Source organism: Pelophylax lessonae, assembly GCF_965119305.1.
Source record: "Pelophylax lessonae genome assembly, chromosome: 8".
NCBI lineage: Eukaryota > Metazoa > Chordata > Amphibia > Anura > Ranidae > Pelophylax > Pelophylax lessonae.
The window spans coordinates 194,919,542-194,945,977 of NC_138775.1; the positions used below are offsets into that span (position 1 = coordinate 194,919,542).

The 26,436-nt window shown below is 37.2% G+C and overlaps 1 protein-coding gene across 1 annotated transcript; it reads left to right on the forward strand.

Moving 5' to 3' along the window:
* The first annotated feature begins 810 nt into the window (after positions 1 to 810).
* GFI1 (growth factor independent 1 transcriptional repressor) lies at positions 811 to 26,004 on the forward strand. Its single transcript, XM_082265055.1, has 6 exons — positions 811 to 1,077; positions 3,890 to 4,066; positions 12,035 to 12,420; positions 12,613 to 12,750; positions 16,066 to 16,231; positions 25,328 to 26,004. The coding sequence occupies exons 1-6, from the start codon at positions 960 to 962 to the stop codon at positions 25,504 to 25,506; spliced, it is 1,164 nt and encodes a 387-aa protein (XP_082121181.1). The 5' UTR covers positions 811 to 959; the 3' UTR covers positions 25,507 to 26,004.
* The last annotated feature ends 432 nt before the right edge of the window (positions 26,005 to 26,436 follow it).

Genomic DNA, 26,436 nt, shown 5'->3' on the forward strand with positions numbered 1-26,436 from the left:
CTCCTGATGACAGATATAGGGGGTATCTATGGTGTCACCCCCTCCTGATGACAGATATAGGGGATACCTATGGTGTCACCCCCTCCTGATGACCGATATAGGGGGTATCTATGGTGTCACCCCCTCCTGATGACAGATATAGGGGATATCTATGGTGTCACCCCCTCCTGATGACCGATATAGGGGGTAGCTATGGTGTCACCCCCTCCTGATGACAGATATAGGGGATATCTATGGTGTCACCCCCTCCTGATGACCGATATAGGGGGTATCTATGGTGTCACCCCCTCCTGATGACAGATATAGGGGATATCTATGGTGTCACCCCCGCTTGATGACAGATATAGGGGGTATCTATGGTGTCACCCCCTCCTGATGACAGATATAGGGGATATCTATGGTGTCACCCCCTCCTGATGACAGATATAGGGGGTATCTATGGTGTCACCCCCTCCTGATGACAGATATAGGGGGTATCTATGGTGTCACCCCCTCCTGATGACAGATATAGGGGATATCTATGGTGTCACCCCCGCTTGATGACAGATATAGGGGATATGTATGGTGTCACCCCCTCCTGATGACAGATATGGGGGATATCTATGGTGTCACTCAGTGACAGTGAGATATGAGGAGGTTAGTTGATGTCACTCATTGTACTCCTTTCATTTCCAGGTGGAGGAGAAGTGCTGGGACACTGTAGATCTCTATTGTCGGAGTGCAGCCACCTGTCTGAATGCCACCTGGTGAATGCAGCTTCTATTGAAGTCAGGCTCCTCCCCAATCCCGCCCACCCCGGCTATCCCCACCCACCCCCTACTTCTCCATCCCCGGCTCGTGCCTGATCCCTACCAATGGATGTGACCCCAGTGAGCAGATAACAGGACGGATCTGAGGACAGCACGGACAGTTTGTGGATCTTATAGGCAGAGGAGACCGGAGGACGGAGAGCCCCGACAATGCCCAGATCATTCCTAGTGAAGAGTAAGAAGGCTCACAGCTACCACCAGCCCAGATCTACGGATGGAGATGACTACAGGCTGCAGCAGGAGACGGTGCTGGCTCATCTGTGTGCAGGTACGATCCCCTCTCCTCTCTGCAGAGCATCCCTCCATGGTGCCCATACATGCTTCCATCTCATTCGATCAAACAATCGAATAGACATAACTTTCCTGATCGGATCAAATCAATCCGAGTTGATCAGCTAGCGGGGGGAAATTATAGATTGTGTTATGGAATTCAATTTTATTTCCATTGAATAGAATCTGAGGTTATATGGATGGATACATTATGATCTGCCAATTATCCACTTCTCCTAGTGTGGCATAGAATGGGTTATCGACTAGATCGATTATTCTTATCAGGAGAGATGATCAGAAAAGAAATCGATGATTTATGGAAGTATGTGTGGCCACCATGTGACAGCTGTCAGTCTGAACCCTTCACTGATCTTCTGATACTGAAATCCCAGCCATTGTTTTCTGGGCACATAACTGACACCTGGATTGATCTTTTATAAGCATCATATTTGGAATTATCAATGTACTATCTGATCACATCAATATTTGTAAACGAACATCTATCGGAAATCTAATAGAAAAAAACCGTTACATTGTATCTCATTCGGTTGTTCTCTGATACTATGTTCCTGTCTGTGTAAACAAATAAACTCACTGATCATCAATACTGCATTTTATTCCGATGTAAAACCACTGACCATTACATTAACGATGTGATCGTACGATTCATAGACTGGGTTCGGTCACGTGACTGGCGATCTGGTTACACCTTAGTCCTAGTAGAGGTGATGCCATTCCCAGATTTATTTCACCCCTATTTCATCCCCTTTATTAAAGTATGTTGTTATTATTATTATTATTATTATTATTATTATTATTATTATTATTAATAAAAATAACAACAACAATAATAATAATATTAATAATAATAAAGTGTGTTTATTTTTAGCATATTTCGCTAATGAAGCATTGGAATAATCGGATTGATTTCGATTTTGTTTCTGATCTGTTATTTAGTGTCTGATGTCTTATTTCCTTTATTATTATATGTATTTATTTCACAGATATTATCAGGCTGATTTACTAAAGAAGTTTAATATTCACGTAATAAAGCGTGTGAATACTAGTTTAATGATCCAATCATGTGAAAAGAAAATGCTCGTTTACCTCTTTTATCTGCACATGATTGGATAATTGAAGTGTGAATTTATCGGGTTATAGTAAATCAGCTTGTGTCAGGATTATTTGCCATTCTTATGATGATCAGAAATTGTTGATGGAGAAAAACAGAGTTTCACAGACTTGTGAAATAGAAAAGTTGCCAAAACTAATCTCAGCCAATCAGACTTTAGCTTTCATTAGCAAAGCGCAATAAGAACTCTAGAACATGGGTGTTCATTGGCTGCTCTGCGTTATTGTATTGCTCTGTATATCCAATACATTCATTTTCAATTTTTCGGCAAATAAAAATACATGTAATTATTTTATAAGAGAATTTGAGGAATATTATATATAAAAAAAAAAAACTTTATAATTTTACACAGTGTACAGAGTAATTTATAGATTTGTGACTATGTGCTTATTATTGGAATCTCAGCCAATGAGATTGTAGCTTCCAGCAATGTAAAAGCAGGAAGAACTCTGTTTTGGTTGTCTTTATTTAACCAATGCTTTCCAAAAAAAAACTATTCTGACAATAAGCATGATGTTTTTATGCATTAGAGTATTTGAGGAATTATATAAAAGAACTTATTGTTTTAAATGGATTACACCGCAATTTGGATAGTTGTACCTATATGGGAGGATTTACTAGGAGAATGTATTTACTAAAATCTGGTGCAACTCTGCAAAGAAACCAATCAGCTATCAGGTTTTATTGTCAAAGATTAATTGAACAAGGGAAAGTTACAAGCTGATTGGCTACCATGCACAGCTGCACCAAATTCTGAGTGCTCACGTTTTAATAAATCTCCCTCTATTTGCTCCTTATTGAAATCTCAGTCAACAAGATTTGAGCCTTCAACAGTGTAAAGCAAGGGGAATTAGGAAAAATGAGAGTTCATTGGTTGACTTTATTTATCTTTTCAATCATTTAAAATACTCTGTCAACAAACATTATGGCATTATTTATTAGTTTAGTCATTTAGGTATATTATATAAAAGTAAATATGTATAATTTTCATTGAATTACAGAATATTTGGGACAGTTGAGATGGTGTCGTCCTTATTACCACATAATGAGATATGTATATATATATATATATATATATATATATATATATATATATATATATAATAGGACCATACCATCTCAACTGTCCCAATTATTCTGTAATTCAATTAAAATGATACATATTTATTTATTTATTTAGAGAGAGGGAGTCCATGCATAGAATATATATACAGTATAGAGTATATGTATACATATATATATATATATATATATATATATATATATATATATATATATATATATATATATATATATACTGTATATATATATATATATATATATATATATATACTGTATATATATATATATATATATATATATATATATATATATATATATATATACTGTATATATATATACACACACACTCTGTATATATATATATATATATATATACATATACTCTATACTGTATATATATTCTATGCATGGACTCCCTCTCTCTCTCGCTCTCTCTCTCAAAATAATACAGAGTGTATGTGTGTGTATATATATATATATATATATATATATATATATATATATATACATATATGCAGAGTATATATGTATATAAAACTTATAAATATTATTAACAAAATATATATATGTATATTTAAAAAATATCTTCCGCTAATTGGATTTTTTTGCCTTTCAGAGAGTAAGGTGGTTCCTGAGAGTGAAGGGAACATTTCCCCCGTGTCATCCCACCTAGGTGAAGTAGGGGACGCATCGTCCGATGTGTCGCCCCCTAGCTGCGAGAGCAGTGTATGCGACACAACTGCGTCAGAAGTGGACGACTTTTGGAGACCCCCTTCCCCGTCCGCCTCTCCAGGTAATGACATCCTGCCCCAGCCACACACAGCAGACAGGTGTCCCAGACACAGAATAAATACCACTGATAAAAAGAGCTGCCTTTACATCCCCCTTATCACACCGAGCCTCCCTGCTGGCATGATTAGATCCCAACAAGACAAACACGCACATGCTGAGGTCTAGGTCAACATGCATCTGACTCTATGGACAATTGAAGGGTTAATAGATCTCCTAACTGCATACAGAGGCCAATACAAATCACATAGTATTGATCCATTGAGAAAATGTGTGACATTTGTTCAGTGGGAGAATTTAAGATTGATCACTGAGATTAGTACATAGGGCGAAGTTATGTTCACCTTCATCTATTCTTTTTTTGAATTACCTTCATTAATGAATGGGTCATCAGAGTGTATGCAAACTCACCCGTATTTTAGTGAATAGCCTCTACTTACTCCTATAATTATCCCCATTGCATTCATCTTGCACTGTCTCTATGAGAACGTTTTTTTTATCTTTAAATCTTTATATGCAAATAAAGTGTATTTCGCTGTAGGTCGCTGTAATTCAGATTTGTAGCTCTTATCTCCAAAATAGAACCCATAGTCAGCGATGTGTTTACTACCTATGCAAACAAGGCAGTTGCCTGGGGGGTGAAGATATTTGCATTTATTGGGTTCCTTTCAATGTTTGTATTTAGTTCCTTTTTTTCTGTGTATTTACCCAAATATAAAGCTTGGAGTAACCGGACTTCTAGGTTGGGGGGTGTCCAAATTCTTATCCAGAACGAATTTCCCCAAATTCTGCATTTGGTATTTATATACTGTGTGGTGTATTCCTATGTAGGGTGGTAGGTATAGCACTGCCCCCACATACTGAGCCCAGGGGGGCAGGGGGGGATTTTATAGTAATGCACAATGCAGATCTGTCCAGGTGATCGGGGAAGGGGTGTACAACCTTTGATCTACTTTGGTCTGCAGCTTATACAACAAATGATGAATGTCTATGTTACAGTATAGAAGCAGAATAAAGATGATGTCCTGTTATAATATGGAAGCTAAAATATGGATTTACTGTGTTATAGAAGAATACACAAATGGATGTCATCTATTAATTATAGCATAGAAGCATAACACATATGAATGTACTGTGTTATATTATAGAAGCATATTACAAACTGATGTCCTATGATATAGTATAAAAGCTTAATACAATGTCTGTTATATAAACATAATATGTATGGATGCCCTATGTTATAGCACAGAAGCATAACAAAGATCGATGTCCTATGGTATAGAAGTATAATACATTTGGATGTCCTATGGTATAGAAGTATAATACATATGGATGTCCTATGGTATAGAAGTATAATACATATGGATGTCCTATGTTAGTATTGAAGCATAGGACACCCATATGTTTTATGCTATATTATAGAAGCATGATACAGATAGCTGTCCTATGTTATAAACGTATAATACATATGGATGTCCTATGGTATAGAAGCATAAAACATGAATATCCTATGGTATAGAAGCATAATACATATGGATGTCCTATGGTATAGAAGTATAATACATTTGGATGTCCTATGTTAGTATTGAAGCATAGGACATCGATATGTTTTATGCTATTTTATAGAAGCATGATACAGATAGCTGTCCTATGTTATAAACGTATAATACATATGGATGTCCTATGGTATAGAAGCATAAAAAATATGAATATCCTATGGTATAGAAGCATAATACAGATGGATGTCCTATGGTATAGAAGCATAAAACATGAATATCCTATGGTATAGAAGCATAATACATATGGATGTCCTATGGTATAGAAGTATAATACATTTGGATGTCCTATGTTAGTATTGAAGCATAGGACATCGATATGTTTTATGCTATTTTATAGAAGCATGATACAGATAGCTGTCCTATGTTATAAACGTATAATACATATGGATGTCCTATGGTATAGAAGCATAAAAAATATGAATATCCTATGGTATAGAAGCATAATACAAATGGATGTCCTATGGTATGGAAGCATAATACATATAAATGTGCTATGGTATAGACACATAATACATATGGATGTCCTATGGTATAGAAGCATCATACAGATGAATGTCCTATGGTATAGAAGCATCATACAGATGAATGTCCTATGGTATAGAAGCATAATACAGATGGATGTCCTATGGTATATAAGCATAATACATATGGATGTCCTATGGTATAGAAGCATCATACAGATGAATGTCCTATGGTATAGAAGCATCACACAGATGAATGTCCTATGGTATAGAAGCATCATACAGATGAATGTCCTATGGTATAGAAGCATCACACAGATGAATGTCCTATGGTATAGAAGCATAATACAGATGGATGTCCTATGGTATATAAGCATAATACATATGGATGTCCTATGGTATAGAAGCATCATACAGATGAATGTCCTATGGTATAGAAGCATAATACATATGGATGTCCTATAATATAGTATAAAACATAATAATGTCCTATTATAGTATGTTAGAGATGAATGTAGAAAAATCTGCAAGACCTGGATTTTGTAACAAAATTGAGACTACAGTATACAGATTTAGGTGTATTCATAGGCGATGTACAGATTTGCAGTGCAACTAACAATGAATTAACGATGGACCCCATGGGAGACCATTAATATATCGCTATTATATGACAATAGTACAGAATCGTATACTGGTAGCTGGTATGAGGATCGGTAGGTTATAACTGGTAATCATAGAAGACAAGCAGTAATGTTGTATCATCTGTTCTTCCATAGTACTGACACAGGACGTCAGTCTGTCTGTCTGTTTTTCTGTCTGCCTATAGGAGACTTATTGCTCTGCTAGCAGTTATATATCATATTGGTGTAATTAGCTACATTTTCTGTTTTCCTGTTAAATGACTTTAATATCAGGGATAATGTGATTTAGGGACAGTATAGCCCTCAACATTAGTTTCCGATGGCTGCAGGACTACAAGTCCCAGCATGTTCTCTGGAGTCACTGGTGGCTTGTTTTTTCTGGATATCAGTGTGCCACATCTAAATGATAAACTATTCTCTCTCTCTCTCTCTCTCTCTCTCTCTCTCTCTCCCTCTTCCTCTCTGTATGTATATGTATAATATCAATATTAGGTTGTAAATCGAACTAAACTGTAAACTGCAGGGCTGAAAATAAAGATATACATTATAGAAACGTCAGATTGGATAATTCAGTTAATTATATAGTAAATTAAAATGTGTGTGTATAGATTATTAAAAATAAATAGATGACTGATACTGATATATTGTATTTTAGTATAACATAAGTACATATTATTGGTATGTTAGTACTTGTATGTAAACACCCTCATTATCATTTCCTTTTTCTTTTTACATCATTTTAGTTCCACTTTCTTACAAAATTGGGTAATATTTGGCTAACAAGTCAAACTGGGTAATCTTCAAAGATGTGAAGATTCTTTCCATTTGATATGTCTGTTTTCTTAAAATACTAATAATAACTTAACAAAGAAAAAAAGTAGAAATGACTACAAAAATAGGATAGTGCTTTAAGCATTTGTGTGCAGAAAATATGGTTGATTGAATAGTGATGTAACAAAGAGTAAGCATTTTCTCTAAATAAAGTTGAAAGTGCTTTGATTGCATGTAGACTTGTTACAAATGTAGCTATATAATAGTGAATAGGGTGCATTAATACAATGCAGGTAGTTTCCTATTATATAAAGACTGCCCATATTACATTGTTATACATGACAACAGTATTTCTGAATACCATTTTTTTTTTTTTTTTTTTTTACATTTTGGTAAAAATAAAGTTGAAGAAGGGAACTGGAGTAAAATGCTGATAATATCCTGTTACTCAGGCATCAAGCTCCAAAACATCAACCTAAAATTAAATATAAAAATATAAATATTGGCACAGATTTTCTCCTAAATAATGGAGCTTGTTATTATAACTTGGCAATGTCATGCCAACATTGCTAGAAAATATCTGATCAAACAAAAAATGTGCTGTGACCCAGCTCTTGAATGAAAATGGAAACATGGAATTCATCACTTATGTGCAAGGAAATGCATAAAAAAAATTCACTTTGGGAAAGTATACATTGTTTCATTCAAAAACACTATTATTATTTGGATAATTTTCCTTTTTAAAGTGTTATCAATGATTGCTTATAAATAGCCAATCTTTTCTAGTGCTTAAAAATCTTTAAACCATCCTGTCACAATAAAGAACAGAGCTGCAATATTTGCAGAGGAAAGCAGGAAAGCTTTATAAAAAAAAAGATGTACTATATCAGATTTATCATTTGTATCAACAGAAGAAATCAAAGGAATTTATATTGCTGTGAAATATTAACCAAAGGTCTTCCCTCTTACTTTAGAACTCTCTGTTCCTCCCAGCAAAAGGGTAAAGAATTCCTTTTCTTATGTCATAGAAATTGAATCACATATTTGTAGTTTTTATTCATTTTAAACGAATTAAATTCTTTTTAAATCAAATTAAAATGTAATAAATTATTTTAGAATCTGATATTGCTTTCTGCATACTTATGACAACATCCAATAGGATGTTTAGTGCTGTCACTTTTGTAGATTGTTTTTCATTTTATTGAGGAATGTGTTACAAAGTAACATATTGGATTCATTCCATTAGCAAGTTGAATATTCACAAAGCTTGGAGAAACAAAATAAAGCAATATTCATAACCAATTACGTGCAGGAGAATTCCAAAACACGAAAAAGAAAAACAGAATTTTGAACCTGATTGAACACTTTCTCAGTGGATCAATCTCATTGTAAAAATGCTAGATCAGGAACTCATTAACATGATATAAAATGTTCAGTGGTATTTCAATGCATTATTGGTTGTGGCTGTGAGGTCTCAGCCTTTTATAGCATAGGGACATTTTAAATATGTAATTTATGTAGAACCTTTCTAAAAAAAAAAAATGTAACATTGATGTTTATACTCAGAATAAAATTGACATTCATTATTTTTAGCAGAACTTGATCATAGGTTGAAATTATCATTTCTCTAAACCTAACATGCATCATATCTATAGTAAAATAAATGCACTTTTTTTATTAGCCAATTCACCATGAATTCTCATTTGCCATCCAATTCTGCATATTATTCAGAACTGAAAGTTTATATAATGACTGAGTCATTTAGATCCCTCAAATCCTGAAGTACAGAGTTTCCTTTATTCCCGCTTAGTACATTTCGCTAGTTTCCTCTCTGTCTTTAGTGCTTTATACATTATGCATAACAGATTGGAGTCTGGTGTACACTGACTTTAGATAGGAATTGTTTGAACTTTTAATACCATGGATTGGGTGTTTGAACCTCAGATTTCCTTTTTCTAAAATTCGTTTTGTAGAATATCAGTCCCAAATGTATTTAGCAAGAAGATTTTTCCATCTTCAATTTTTGTTACTTTCATATATAGGTTCTGTAATATATATGTTTTGCCCATATACATTAGTATTATCATGGTTTTAGCTGACCGCAGGATATGTGTACTTTGGCATGAGCAGCGATTCACTAATTAGATAGTAGGCTCTCAATGTTTGGTTTAATGTTTCAGAACAGTGTAATTCTTACTCTAGGCACATCCATTGTGGATGATTCCCTACAGCATCTAAAATAGAGCAGTGGGAATATCTGTTATGCAGAGTTGGAAATTTATAGAGGGTGGAAATCTCTGATTGTTCTCTACTGATTAATCTAAACTGGTAACATGAAAAATAAATAAATAAATAAAAGTGACTGTATTATAATTTCTTATTTTTCTTCTTTTTTTTTATTTTTATTTTTCTTATTTTTCTGTATTTTTTTTTTTACATAGAAAAATTAGTTAACCAGGCATATGTGTTTTTTTTTTTTTTTTTTTTTTTTTATTGTTTTTACCATTAGACATTTACCTACTGAGGCTGATTACTAAAGGAGAGAAGGTTTGCAGAATAACTTGTGTGAAGATTCACTTGATTTATCCAATCATGAGAAAAAAAATTCCCATGTATTTATTTATTCTGCATATGATTGGATAATTACAGTAATTATCCACATCATTTATTCTCAGCTCCTTTACAAAATTGATCTCAAATTATTATTTATTTTAATTCATTTGAGTTTCGGCTGTTAAAACAGCATCAGATTATACACTATTATAACATTCAGAGAAGAACTATCTGAAACTGGTTAAAAATTCCCAACCAGCTTTTCAGGTATTGACTATTATTTTTTAAACTCTCTTATGATTCCCTTCATCATGTACAAACACAAATATAACAACATCATTTTAATTTGTAGCAGACATAGATCTCTCTAAATAGACTCCTCATGAATGGCCAACACAGACTCTCAGACAGCAAGTAAACTGAGGGTTGACTATAAATGTATAAACTATTGATCTACTAAAGTTCATTAATAGAAGCTCTAACAACCTAAGGCTGGCCATACATTGTACAATACTCTTGTACAATTTTCTTTTAGATTTACCTAAACCATGTAATATGATGTAAAACCAAAACACTTTCAATTTGTATGCAGTCAGGCAGGCCCCGGCACTACATAGTTGAAGATAAATCTAAGGCCAGCCAAAGAAGGTTCGAATCTCGACTGATTCAACAGGGACTGGCCGAGATTCGAACCATGCATGGACAAGTTGAATGATGGACAAACTGAGCAATTTTCTTTCCTGCAACCCGTGGTTTCCGGAGAGACAATCGCTCTGTCTATGGGTAGCTTGAAGGAAATTGAATAAGAAAATTGTTTAATGTATGGCCAGCTTGACTCAAAAGTGACCCATTGGGGTTGATTTACTAAAACTGTAGAGTGCAAGATCTAGTGCAGCTGTGCATTAGAGCCAATCAGCTCCTAACTTTAGCTTGTTCAATTAAGCTTTGACAGAAAAACCTGGAAGCCGATTGGTTTCTATTCAGAGCTGCACCAGTTTTAGTAAACCAACACCATTGTGTTTTTAAAATACTTTAATGGCAAAAAGCACTGTGATGCAACGCAGTGGTGAAACATTTTTTTTAAAACAATTAATTTTCTGATGCCCATGCATTTTGCTTGCACTGTAAAATCCAGTATACCATTAGATCTGGTAGAAATAAGCCCTAATGCTGGGAACCTATAATAAGGCTTACCTGTGGGTACTGTGAATATCTCCTAAACTTGCACAGTTTAGGAGATATTCAGAGTGCATGCAGCCGATGATGTCATTGGCTCATGCGCTCTGAAGGTCTGACTTATTGTGTCGGACCTTCAGAGCCTGTGCCATAAACAGTGGCTCCCATGCACGGGAGTGACATCATCAAGCCCGGAAGAAACACAGAGGAAGATGTCAGCTGTCTCAGCGGTGTGCAGGCGCCGCTGGAGGGCTTTGTTCTAAGGTAAGTATTTTATAATGAGCTAGTATATGATGCAAACTAGCTCATTATGCCTTTGTCTTACAGGTTTTTTTTTTTGGGGGGGGGGGGGTAAATGGTTGATTTACGAAAGCAGTAGCAAAGTGAATGTTGACTTAGGTTAGCAAATAAGGTGAAGCTGTATTCACTTGGAATGAATAATCATGTGCAAAGCCAATGTAACAACAGGATTTTTGCTTGCACTTGATTGGATAATTCAAGTGAACATCTTCATCTCATTCCGTAAGTTAAGCGAACATTTACTTCACAAAGTGAATATGCTCAGCCTATTATTCCTTTAGTACCCCAGTGGCCTATTGATGTATATGCAATATATTGATACTGTAACTAAGCCATACTTTGTCCCATTATGACCATCACCAGACTAAGCTATGTTAGAATAGCTTCAAATTGATTTTTTTTTCTTTTTTTAATATAACCAATTAATGAGCTTTTATTGGAAGTCTTATCATTGTACATCAATGTCAGATGTCTATTTCTTAATCTAAATCTGCTTCTTCTCTCTCCTTAGCCTCAGAAAAGTCAGCCTGTCCGTCTCTGGAAGATTCTCCACCTTTTCCCCCACCCTACAAGTCTTATACATGGAGCAGTTTGGTTGGCTCTGAACTACGACAGTTGGTGCAGAACTACAGGCCATCAGGACTGGAAAGAAGTTCTTCCTTAGGACTCTATGGAGACAGGGACCCTCCCACTCATCCCTCACCGCTGTACAATTCAGAAAGGGGTGTTCATGGGCTGTATGGGGACTATGCACAAGGAGTGTCTCACTATGGAGAGTCCTGTTCTGCCACTGCGTTATATGGAGAAAAGACACAAGGCATCAAGGTGGAGTCCGATCTGCTGTGTACACGACTGCTTCTTAATACCGGCTCCTACAAATGTCTAAAGTGCAGTAAGGTATGAACACAATAAATGTGCCTAAAATATTATACAACACAACTGTTTTGCCTTTAGTTGATTTTGGACTAATAAATAATGTAGATTCAAAGAGGAGATGGCTCGGAAAATTGATTTATAATGAATTTCTATACTTTGCGTTAGCAATGGTTCATATTTATTCAACCACCATGTCTTATGATTTCCTCATAGGTGTTCTCCACACCCCATGGACTGGAGGTTCATGTACGAAGATCACACAGTGGGACAAGACCATTTGCATGTGAAATGTGTGGAAAGACATTTGGCCATGCTGTCAGCTTAGAACAACATAAGGCTGTCCATTCTCAGGTAAGAAGAACAACTTACAAAGTGAAACTTTATTTGCCTATGCAGGAAAAAGTAAGAGGCTCTGTTTAATCCTTCCCCCCCACCCTGCCCAGTGGCACATACCCACCTTTTCTTTGCTCCTGCAGTGCCCTGTTCAGCTGCCATAAGCAGAAGAAGCCATGTAACAGTGATAGTGCTTGGTGATTGGCCCAGCACTGCGACACGGAGTGAGTCACATGCTCCTCCATACTCAGAAGTAAAAATCAAATGACTCAGGTGGCTAGAGGTGTGATTGCCATCATCCCTAATAAATCATCAAAGAATACTTTAAACCTCATTATGTGGGATTTTAGAGGCAATCCAGACAAATTTGCATAAAAACATGGTATCTTCCCATTTTTTGCCAATCACATTGTATAATTCAAGATTCCACCACTCTCCCATGATATTGGTCGATTTATGCTATGCTAAGGATATTGTTTTATCATAAAGATTTTTCTGTATGCATATAAAATTGGATCCTGAAGAAGCTCTGCGATTGCGAGTGAAACGCGTAGATCCACCCACCTGATCATATGATCCACCTACTAGATCGTGTGACACATGTTATGCATTTTCTGTCATACAATCATTGTATAAAAACAAATATTTTATTCAAAACATTATTTTTTAAGACAATTTGAGTAAAGAGGCATGTGCATTTATAGACATCGAAAGCAAAAAATAATCAAGAAATAAATATAGTGTATAGGGTCAGTTACAAAGTGGCATTCCCCAACTGGCTGCTGTATAGATCCATGTGAGGAAACAGCATAGATGTTACCGCAGAGTGGGAAAATATCCAACGCGGGATTCTTCTTCAGGGATTTTTCTGCCACTTCTGCAATATATGATAACTATTACAATAAAGTTGCATGCTATAAGAATATATTCACCAAAATTATATGAACATATATGGTTAAAAAGAGCTTACATAGTATATATGACCTTTTGGTTTGAGTGCTTTTCTTAGGTTAAAAGACCCCCAAGCTGCGATTAACTTGTAGTATTGAAACAAGGGTCACTGGAAAATATATCCAATTCCAATGCCCACCTTCGAAAAGAGAAAGCAAAAGCTTTTCCAGTTACCCTTGTTGCAATACTACCAGTTAATCGCAGCTTGGAGGTCTTTTAACCTATGGAAGCACTCAAACCAAAAGGTCATACATACTATGTAAGCTTTTTTAACCGTATATGTTCATGTCATTTTGGTGAATATATTCTTATAGCATGCAACTTTATTGTAATAATTATCATATATTGCAGAAGTGGCTGAAAAATCCCTGAAGAAGAATCTGTTATATGTTTTGAAACGTGTTGGATATTTTCCCTTTCTGCAGTAACATCTATACTGTTTCCTCACATGGATCTATACAGCAGCCAGTTGGGGAATGCCACTTTGTAACTGACCCTATACACAATCATTTTTTCTTGATTATTTTTTGCTTTCGATGTCTATAAACGTACATGCCTCTTTGCTCAAATCATCTTTATTTGTCTTTTAAAATAATATTTTGAATAAAATATTTGTTTTTATACAAATTTGTCTGGATTGCCCCTAAAATCCCACATAATGAGGTTTAAGGTATCCTTTGACCATACTTGGAAGTATGGAAGTATTTTTTTTTCTGGAAGGGTAGTGAAGAAAAGGTAAGTATATGCTGTTGGAAAGGGTTGGGGGGGGGGGGGGGGTAGGCAAACGCTCTTTTCTACCCTGCAATGGACAAAGCAGAAGTTTGCATTAAAATATAACTAAAGGCAAAACCTTTTTTTACTTTTGGATAGTGGGGAGAGGGATTAGGACACCTGTCAGTTTTTTTTTATTGCTGTCTGTACCCCTGTTAAGTAGATTCACCCTCTCTATTTGCCCTATTTACCATTATCATTAGAAATGAAAAAAAATAAAAAAATTTAGGTTGTCCCCAGAAAAGCAATAAAGGGGAAATCTTCCAATGGGGACACTAGTTCTGGTGACCTGGGGGTCCCTAAGGAATCCCCCTAATTTGCAGGAGTTTCCTCTCACTTCCTGTTTAGCTATGGGACAGCAAGTGAAGGGAAATCTCCGCAATGGGAGACAGATGGTGAAAAAAATCTGACAGGGATTATAACCCTCCCTTGGTCTATCCAAAATAAAAAAAAAAAGTTCTATTGTTCTACTTTAAGACTGCAGGAAAAGAGTTGAAATTATGGATGAGTTGGATGCATATAGAAATTTATTAACTTGCAACCGTTGAGTTACGTTCAAGTCACCTTTGTTAGCTGTGTTGACTTAATATTTCATTAGAATAATAAAGTAGCCGCCAGTGCTCATCTCTCTCTGAAAATTATAGCTGCCTGGCTTCCTTGATGACCTTCTTAGGTTCATTTACTAAAGGAGCAGAGATTGCTCACTTACCAAAGTAAATATTGCAAATCCGGGTTCACTTCAAAGTTTTTTCCTTGCACATAATTGTATGAATAAAGTAAACATAAATTCATCCTTTTTACTTAAAATCAATGAATTGCTTCTGTTTTTTTGTATTGTAATTATTATTGCATTTACTAATAAAGCAATACTCTTAAAACAAAATCAGCAACTTAATGCCTAAATCACACAAATAAAAAAAATCAAAAGTTTTTAAAACTTAAGTTATACGAAACAAAATTCTACTGTAGTTTCTACCCAGCCTGAAATAAGGGATCTTAAGTAAAAGTCATAAATAAATGAAATACTAAAATACTAAAAAAAACTAAAGTAAATACTAAATCTAAATTATGTTAGGTTTCCCCGAAGAGTAGGAACATTGTATATGCATGTACTAATAAAGCAATAGTCTTAAAACAAAATCAGCAACTTAATGCCTACATCACACAAATAAAAAAAAAAAATCAAAAGTTTTTAAAACTTACGCTATACGAAACAAAATTCTACTGTAGTTTCTACCCAGCCTGAAATAAAGGATCTTAAGTAAAAGTCATAAATAAATGAAATACTAAAATACGAAAAAAAAAACTAAAGTAAATACTAAATCTAAATTATGTTAGGTTTCCCCGAAGAGTAGGAACATTGTATATGAGATAATAGTCATAAAAGTGTATAACGTTGTTCTTGAGTTTTTAGTACATTTTAAATTCTGTGCCCATACACATATCTAAACAATGGCATATCTCGCAATCCATAGATACAGAAAACAAGTGAAATATTAAGTGACATTTTTGCCCTGCTGGAGTATCAATTAATTCTGTTCTTGTGTGATACATACATTGTAGACATCTTCAGGTTAATATTCATTGTTTTTTCTATCGAATTTCCTGCAGGAGAGAAGTTTTGATTGTAAAATCTGCGGTAAAAGTTTTAAGAGATCATCCACGCTTTCCACACACTTACTTATCCACTCGGACACAAGGCCGTACCCCTGTCAGTACTGTGGCAAGCGTTTCCACCAGAAGTCAGATATGAAGAAACACACATTTATACATACAGGTGAGCAAAAATCCTGTCCCTGGGACATGTCTTATTTAATCATTAACAAATACACAACACACACAAAGCCTGTTTTCTTGAAGGAGTTGGGTTCATTTTGCAAAGTGGATGTTCAATTAGCTTAAAGTGGTTGTAAAGTCTTTTTTTTTTTAAATAACAAACATATTATACCTACCTGCCCTGTGCAGTTGGTTTTGCACAGGGCAGCCCAGATCCTCCTCTTCTCGGGTCCCACGTTGCTGCTCCTGGCCCCTCCCTCCTATTGAGTGCCCCCACAGCAAGCACTTTGCTATGGGGGCACCTGAGCCGAGCTGCAGCTCTGTGTGTCCATTTAGACATGGAGCTGCCATTCGACCCACCCCTCTCTCTCCTGATTAGCTAACTGACTTTAGATGACAGCCAATGGTGCCACGGATGTGTCTCAGCCAATCAGGAGGGAGAGTCTTGATGGCAAGCAGCATGCTATGGGGGCACCAGAGCCGAGCTGCAGCTCTGTGTATCCATTCAGACATAGAGCTGTGGTTTGGCCCCAACCCCTCTCTCTCTTCTGATCTGCTGACTTTGATTGACAGCCGTGGGAGCCAATGGCGCCATGGCGTGTCCCAGCCAATCAGAAGGGAGAGTCTTGATGGCAAGTAGCACGCTATGGGGACACCAGAGCCGAGCTGCAGCTCTGTGTATCCATTCAGACATAGAGCTGTGGTTTGGCCCCAACCCCTCTCTCTCTTCTGATCTGCTGACTTTGATTGACAGCCGTGGGAGCCAATGGCACCATGGCGTGTCCCAGCCAATCAGGAGGGAGAGTCTTGGATGGCTGAAGGACTTGTGGACATCGCTGGACAGAGAAGGACCTCAGGTAAGTGTTAAGGGGTGCTGGAGAGACTGATACACACAGAAGGCTTTTTATTTTAGTGCATAGAATGACTTTACAACTCCTTTAAAGGCTAAGTTCACCTGTTTAAAAAAAATAAATAAATGCACATATTTTTGAAAGACAAAAAAACGTGTATTTATTTTATTTTTATTATTTTTTTTCACAGAAGTCTGCAAAGTATTGCCTTCACCAATAAGGGTATCAGGTGCAATGCCAGGCTCCTGCCTCCAGCTCGCTGCCCATACCTCTGTACAGGCTTTCAGTTGCAGAGCTGGAGGAAGTGTCATTGTACTACGAATGCACTGATTGCCACGCTCATAGACCATTGAGAACAACAAGTCTGTCTACTTTGATGGAAGATGTGACTTGTAGCTCATTCAATCACAGATCTCGGTGAATGAATAACGAAGCAGTGCGGGCAGAGCCCCACACAGTCACATAAAATTTAAAAGTGGCTACGGGGGAGAAGAACCCCTGCATGCTGTCGGAGAGGGAAGGGGTGACATTTGCACCATCTTACACCATAAATACGGGTGTAAAATGGTGCAAAAGGTGAACTTAGTCTTTAAGATGGCCATATAAGAATTGCATTTTGGATGATTCCTCCTGAATCGGCCAAGATCCATTCAACAACTGGCCCTGTTGGCACCACCTGGCTTCTACAGGAGTTGATTTTTCAATCAATTTTTGTTGAAGGAGGTGGGTGGAAAATGCTCAGCCGAACAGCGCCTGTATCCAGTCGGATGCAGCTGACTTTTCTCTATGCATATCCATAGTATGTGAGGAGTTAGAAGGACTCCTGCCCAGCCAGCACCCATTGCAGGAAACACTGGATGGATTTACTGGCAGAGACCTTAAGTTTTGTGAGGTTATAGTGATTCCTTTTGTTGTACCTGTGGGAAATCCTAAAGTATTTGGTCTTTAATGAATGGGGAGAAGCTGTCATCACAACAACAATCCAATCACATGCAAGCATGAATTTCTCCAAAATCTCATTTTTGGATTTCCTTACACATATAGGGCTATTCAAAGTGAACACAGCTTAGGTTTAGTGAATAGTCATTACATACTAGTAAACAAACTCCAAACGGTCAAGAGCTCTTTCTTTAGTTACTTCTTACTTTAGAAATAAGAGAGCACTGCATGCATGCCTTTTATTGATAACATTATGGGATACTATATTAGATGATATGGAATGTAACCATACTGAATCATGTGTCCATTATGAAATAAGTTGGTGAGCAAAACCACATATTGTTAGTTGACAATTCAGGCTAACATCATTTTACTGTTTTATTTCCCATCTGAAGAGGAAGTTTCAGCAACTCGATGAGGTTGAGGTTTTCCATGTAATAAGTAGTTTTACTTCTGTGCATAGCACTATGTGACTGACAGTCTTGTACTAGGCCATACCTTTAGATCATATCCATCAGCTGAGCTTAGCTTGTAGGCTAATAGAAGTAGTATAGGCTGTAGTGATAGCAGTAGTAGTAGTAGTAGTAGTAGTAATGAGAGTAGAGACAGACTTAGAAACAATAAAAGTAGCATAGTGCTGGAAACAGGGGTGTAACTACAGGGGTTGCAGGGGTTGCAATTGCAACCGGGCCCCATGCTCCAGGGGGCCTGTGTGGCTCCCCTGTACACCTGGATAGGAGGGGCGGCGGGGGCTGCATGTAGAGGAATCACTGTCTTCCTTTTTACTCCTATAGCTGCAGGAGGAGATTGGTTTCTCTGTATGCTGCCCCCACCACTCCTCTTACCCAGTCCACTTGTGTTCTACTGTCTCTGGCCCCCTGTGTGCTCCCTTGGTCCCCCCCCCCCACTGTGCTGCCCCCTCCCCCACTGTGCTTCTTCCCCTCTCCTGCCAGCTGCTGCAGTGGATGTGTCACAATAGAGAACCAGGAATGGGTCGGTAAATCTGTAATTTACCAGTTACTTCCCTTTCTGAATGGACAGAGTCATAGTCAGTGACATTGTAAAGAAATAAAATAAAATGATGAAAAATAATACAATTAAAATACCAAAAAATAAAAACTGGGTGAACTTCCAGGATCGCAAAGGTCACACTTGCAACTCGGGCCCTGGCATTCCTCCACCGTGGGGAGGCACCAAGATGGCAGGAAGGGGGCCCACTGCAGAACTTGTGAAAGGGTCCCGCTGTGGGACCATAATAAAGGCAAAGAGAGTAAAGGGCTCCAGGATTAGTGGGAAGAGCCCCAGGCTTGAAGGGAAGGGCCCCAACCAAGGGTCCGGGGGTGCCCTTCATGGTTTCTTGCATTGGGGCCCTGAAGGTTCTAGTTACGCCTCTGGCTGTAAATAGAGTAACTAAAGCAAAACAAGCAATAGTAGAAGCATTAGTATTAGTAATAGTTGTAAAAGGATCTGCTACAGCCTTCAAAGTATTAGTCATAGTACTGGCAATAGTAGTGGTAGTAATGGGAGCAGCTACAGTATTACAAGCAATATTACCAGAGCGTTAGCAAGAGTAATGATTGTAATAGTATCAGCTACAGCCTTTGAAGAATTAGTTGCAGCATCAGCATGGACATAGTAATAATAGTACTAGAGACAGCATTAGAAGCGGTGGTAATATAAGTATCTCCAGCATTACAATCAGTAGTAGTATTAGGATAAGGGACTTTATAATAAGTAGTAGCAGAACTAGTAGTAGAGACAGCAGTAGACACAGTAAAAGTTATAGTAGTGGAAAAGGTATTAAAGGCAGTAAACACACTTAGCATGTTACCACTCCAGGCAGCCTTACAGATCATCCACCATCCACAGGTACATACCTACTGAGATCCATTCCTTCCATCAATATCCAGATACAAACAAACAGGCCACACTCCCACTGTTTTTTTTTTAAGTACTCACAGAGCCAGACCCTATCCTAACCCTTTGACGCATTTCTCCCTAACAGGAGCTAAGTCACGACTAACCCCTGTTGGGGAAGACTTGTCAATGGAGTAGGGGAAGGTGTGACAGTGAGCAGCTTTGCTACATTCTGACTTTAATTAAGAGCTTGCACCACTTCCATTAAAGTTTGTTGGATAGTAAGAAAAACGGCCTGTTTGTTTGTTAGAGAAGCAGGGGTAATAATAGCAAGGGGCCAGCATTAGGAGCAGTTGTAGACTGAATAGTAGAGACAGCATTAGTGAGATAGTAGTAATAGTATTAGTGCTGCTAATAGAAGCAGAAGTACAGACAGCAGTAGATGCAGTAGTAGTAATAGTAATAGAGAAGGTATAAGGAGCAGTAGTAGAGACAGCACTGGACAAAGTAGTAGTAAAAGTAGTAGAGACCCAAATTAAAGCAGTATTAAGAGACAGCATTCGATGCAGTATTAGTAATAGTAGCAGATAAGGTATTAGGAACAGTAGTAGAGACAGTGCTGGATGTATTGGTAGAAAAGTAGTAGAGCCTATATTAGGAGCAGTAGTAGAGACAGCAGTAGATGCAGTAGTAGTAGTATTAGTAGTAAAACATGTATTAGGGGCAGTAGAAGAGACAGCATTGGATGAAGAAGTAGCAGTAAAGACAGCATAAGGTGCAGTAGTAGTAGTAGTAGTAGTAGTAATAGTAGAAAGAACATTAGATCTAGTAGTATTACTAGTAGTAAAGACAGCATTAAAAGTAGTGGTAGTAACAGTAGTAGTAGAAACAGCATTAGCTGCAGTATTAGTAACAGTAATAGTTGCAGAGACAGCATTAGATGCAGTAGTAGTGACAGTAATAATTGCAGAGACAGCATTAGAAGCAGTAGTAGCAATAGTAATAGCAGAGACAGCATTAGAAGCAGTAGTAGTGACAGTAATAGTTGCAGAGACAGCATTAGATGCAGTAGTAGTAATAGTAACAGTACTAGTAGAGACATCATTAGATGCAGAAGTAGTAATAGTAACAGTACTAGTAGAGACATCATTAGATGCAGTAGTAGTAATAGTAACAGTACTAGTAGAGACATCATTAGATGCAGTAGTAGTAATAGTAACAGTACTAGTAGAGACATCATTAGATGCAGTAGTAGTGAGAGTAATAGTTGCAGAGACAGCATTAGATGCAGTAGTAGTGCCAGTAATAGTTGCAGAGACAGCATTAGATGCAGTAGTAGTAATAGTAACAGTACTAGTAGTGACATCATTAGATGCAGTAGTAGTAATAGTAATAGCAGAGATAGGATTAGACCCATTTGTAGTAATATTTGTAGACAGAACATTAGTAACAGTAGCAGTAAAGTCAGCATTAGAAGCAGTAGTAGTAATAGTAGCAGTAGTATCAGCAGCAGTGACAGCATTAGGAGCAGTAGTAGTAGAGACATCATTGAATGCAGTAGTAGTTATTGGTATTTGTACCCTTGGAGTGGCAGAGTCCTTATTGCTGTATATTTCTCTGAATGGAGATGAAAATGAACTCAGGAGATATGATAGATAAGCACAGAAGCGAGCTGGTAGAGTAAATGGGTGTGGTGCCATGCATCTCACCACATTCTGTTTATGTTCAGTATAAAGCATTCCGTTTTTCTCTGAAAATGTTTCTTTTATGACTCTTGTAAATGTTATATTTATGAGTCTTTTTTTTGCTGTGTGGACTTTGTGAGTCTCCTGCGTGAACGATGTGACTTGCACATTATGTATTTAGTCCGGTCCAGGTTTTGTTTGAAGATGACAATCCCATCATCACCCTGCCAAAGTCTGTGTATGATCAATAGTTGTAGAGAGATTTCTCTTCAATGTTAGCATCTGTTGATGAATTGAATCCTAGCACTCCAATCAATGTGGCTTTAACATGATACGCCCTGTGTTTGCTCAGAATGGCTTTTCTGTAAGATGATTTGCAGTCTATTATGTGTGAGGCCTTGATTTAAAAGGCCACTGAAAATGACAGGTGAGCAGAACTGACAGATGCAATGAGCGGTGCGCCCATCCGCCATGACAGCCCATTATACTATGTAGGTGAAGGCATACGGAGGTAGGGGCAATACTAGCAAGGACTATGGTATGATACTCTGTAAGACTTTAGTGTTCTGATCTGGCAGGAAAGAAATAAAACATATGTCCTTTTGTTGGCCATCACATGGACACATTATTGGCACTATTGGAGTTAAGTGCTTTTATCCAAATCCAAATATTTGCCTAACAATTGTAAAGCTTGTATACAGCTTGATCATGTAGAGTGCACATTGAATGACTATTGTCAGTCCACTCAAGTTACATTTTGTGTAATGGTAAAGCATATTACTGTTTGTAAAGCAAAACTTAATAATACTTTTTTGTGGGAGACAAGCTAATAATGATGGTACCATTTCAACAAGAGCACAATCAATAACACAGCAGTCAATCAGAAATCACTTGACTGATGTGGCTCCAGTACATTGAATTCTGATTGGCTGCTTGGGGTTACCACACTTTATATTTCATGAGTGCATTTTGCACTCTTTTGCTTATTAAACCAGGCAGAGGTTTATTGTTTTTCAGGTTCAAATGACAATGCTAACATACAGTATATGGGAAAATAGGGAGGAGAGGCAAATGCCCACCTACCCATTTTTTTCAACTAGTTATAACCAGATTAATGACAAAATAGTATAGACCAGGGTTTCTCAACCAGGGTTCCATGGAACTCTAAGGTTCCTCAATAGGTTGCTAGGGGTTCCTTGAGCAATGAGTATTGAGCAGTTTCTGCCTCTCAGATAAGTTCCTACTGACACTGATGATCTTTTTAGCTCTCTGTAAGGGGGTAATTCTTCCCAATGACCACAAGTGTAAAGGGCCATACACACTATAAGATTTTCTGAAGACTTTTTCCTTCAGATTTACCTTTTCTATGTAGTGCAAGGGCCTGCCAGATTGCATACAAATTGAAAGTGTTTAGGTTTGACCTCATATTATATGGTTTTGGTAAATCTAAAGGAAAAATTCTTCAGAAAATCTTATAGTGTGTATGGCCCATAAGGAGCATTCTTCCCACTGACCATCACACCAATGTAACATGAGTTGTAGGTATAGTCATTTGTAGCAGGGGCTCCCTGAGATCGGAAAAAGTTATTTCAAGGGTTTCTCTGTTGAATAGGTTGAGAAAGGCTGGTATAGACAATATAGCAGCAGCCTTGACGGAAAGAAAAATATGTTTTTGCTATTTTTTTTTTTTCTACACAGTATTATGTTGTATTTTGCTAAAGTGCAGTAATGAGAGAGACACACTCAGAATGAATTAGCTGTATGTAATCTGATCTTGCAATGGCTTATCTCATATTGTGTTTCTCTGCATAGAATGCAGTGGTTTTTAGCTTCTCTCCCTGCTGGGGGTTGATTTACTAAAACTGGAGGGTGCAAAATCTGGTGCAGCACTGCTTAGAAACCAATCAGCTTCTAACTTCAGCTTGTTCAATAAAGATTTGGCAAAAAAAAAAAGCTGATTGGCTGGAAGCTGATTGGTTTCTTTGCAGAGCTGCTCCAGATTTTAGTAAATCAACTCCGTAATATTATAAAACTATAAATGCAGCGCTAAAAGTCCAAATTTTGGAATCTTATAGGTAGGGAATGTCCCAAAGGAGTTCAGTCACATCCAGGTTTAATAAGACACAGATATAGCTGGAAGCCTTATAGAGCTCAGTGCTTCAGAGGGAAAGATAAAGCTTCATTCAATCATACCACCTCTTACCATCAGGTGTGGATCCCACACAAGGAGGTCTAGAGCACAGTTTGTAATACAATCCTGGACCGGTGTCTTATACGGATGATTCGTCCACTCTTCCTACGAATGCACTCTTCAAACATGCTACACTAGAACCTCCTGAATGTCATGGGAAATATAGAATGCATTTCATTGTGTAGTATAACAAACTCAATTTTTTGTATAAAAAGTATTGCACACAATCCTATGTAGATAGAAAACAGAATAACATAAAATCCTCAGGTGTTTCTAACCAGAAATATGGCCGCCACGTCCCAATGCGTGATGACGTCACACATCACAGCTCCCCCCACCCCATAATATTGTATCCACAGAAAACACAATGGAGGTTTATGACTTTACAATTAGTCCTTAGTAGGCTAAAAATGTGTTAATGTTTGTTTTTTCCATATTCTCCCTAAACAGGGGAACTATCAATAAAATCAAACACACACTTCATATTAATCAGCAGGGCTCTGTTGTGTGGCGAACTTATATAACTATACCTAGTAAATGCATCGTGGGTGTTTGACATCAATACAGACTGCAGAGGATCTACTGTATTGTTTTTAGTCAACCATTATCAGTGAGATAGGAGAACCAGAACAAATCACAGCCAGCTTATTATTATTATTATACAGGATTTATATAGCGCCAACAGTTTGCTCAGCGCTTTACAATGTGAGGGAAGACCATACAGTTCAAAACAGGAGGAACTAGAGGGCCCTGCTCGTTAGAGCTTACAATCTAGAAGATGTAATGAAAAAAGGCCAATAGGTTTTTTTAACGGTATGAATAACAAAGATATTGAGGGTTACTATCAGCTTTAGTATCAATCTTTTTCACCTGTACCGAATTTGAATATCGTCCACAATTTGCAAACAATTGGGACTCGATTAGAATAGCCATTTATGACATGCTGTAGTTTGCCATGTTAGAAGAATATAACAAAACTGTAAGGGGTAAATGTCTATTACTCGGCATCCTGTAGATTGGTCAGTTCTTATACAGGGGCTGAACACAACAATGGCATCTCAAATCAATACATTTCTAGTTCTTATTTAGATACCACAACAAACTTATGGAAGGAACACCAACTGTAAGTGAAGGAGGGGGTAGGTCAGGTAGATCATGCTTTTCTTTTGCACAGCTACAACCAAAACTTTACGGAGCGGGTTAGGTTTTATTGTTGCTTTTGTAGAAATTTCAGAGCGTGTGCCTCATTTCCTTATGGTCAATTTAGGAAACAAAGCAAAATCTTCACAACAATGCCATTGAAAGTAATACAATTATTATTTTTTGAGTAGAGTGGAGAAGGGTGAGAACTTGTCAGGTTTTTTATTGTTGTTTGTCTTAACATAGACAATGATGGCAATAAAAATGGAGTTTATAACCCTTCCCCACTCCAACCTAAACCACAGAAATTTAAGTTCATCTCTAAAATGTATAAAAAGTCCTTCGAGATGAATGATAGCATAAAACATATATGGATTAAATATATATAAATATATATGTAGCTATACTGAAAACATGTTTCTATTTTTATGTAGGTGAGAAACCCCACAAGTGTCAAGTATGTGGCAAAGCATTCAGTCAGAGCTCAAACCTGATTACTCACAGCCGAAAACACACCGGCTTCAAGCCTTTTGGTTGTGACCTGTGTGGAAAAGGTTTTCAGAGGAAGGTGGATCTGAGAAGACATCGTGAAACACAGCATGGACTCAAATGATCGAGAAATGAAAATGTCCTTGTTCCACACAGAAAACCTTTGTCATCTGAGAACACTAGGTGAACTTCATCAAGAAATTTGTGGTGTTGACTCATTGACCACTAACGAGGGTGGAATATGCAGAAATCTCAGTTCAGAGATTGTTCATTCAGTTTACCATCAGCCATCACTTCCTTACTTTATGAAGAAGCAAGTCTTCTATAGCTACAACCAGCAGGAGACACAAAGGTCTAGGGATTCTCTGCAAGCAGGCAAAGGTCAAGTTACCTAGCTACGAACATTGATATTCAAAGATTTGGCCTAAACTGGATACTTGCAGACAGTTCTTGGCAAATCGGTCATCAAGGAGCCATTCTTTGGTGTTGGAGACAGGGGTGGAAAAAGAAAACCCTTTTAAATTAAACTGGAAATATTTTTGGCATGTTTGTGTTTGTAGACCATGTTGCTTTAATTCATGCATATGTCATCACATCTACAGAACTCATGCATTCTTTTCTTCATTTATGCCTATATTGTTGGATGGAAAAGAATACTTGGGCTGTATGGTTTAAAGTCGAATGCAATATGACAACTATTCAGAGACAAGAATAGTTTATAAAAACTGGAGGAAATTAGATTTATTGTCCAGATTAAACTAACCAGGGCTAAATTCATCATTTGGCAGGGTAAGCAAAAGCCTATCGGCAGCATTGACAAAGAGGCAGCTTTCTGCCGGCATAATTATTGGCCCATCCCCCCCATGATTACTAGAAATACATTTATTTCATACAAGCTTGCACATCACAATATTCTAAGCCCCTGTGTAGATATAGCTAATTTCTCATCTTGAAATGTAATATTACAGAAAGAGTCTGAAATACAATATTTCTACTATTCTTCCCTAAGCTGTCCATACACTGCTTGAAGTTGCTGCTCAATCTGTGGAAATTC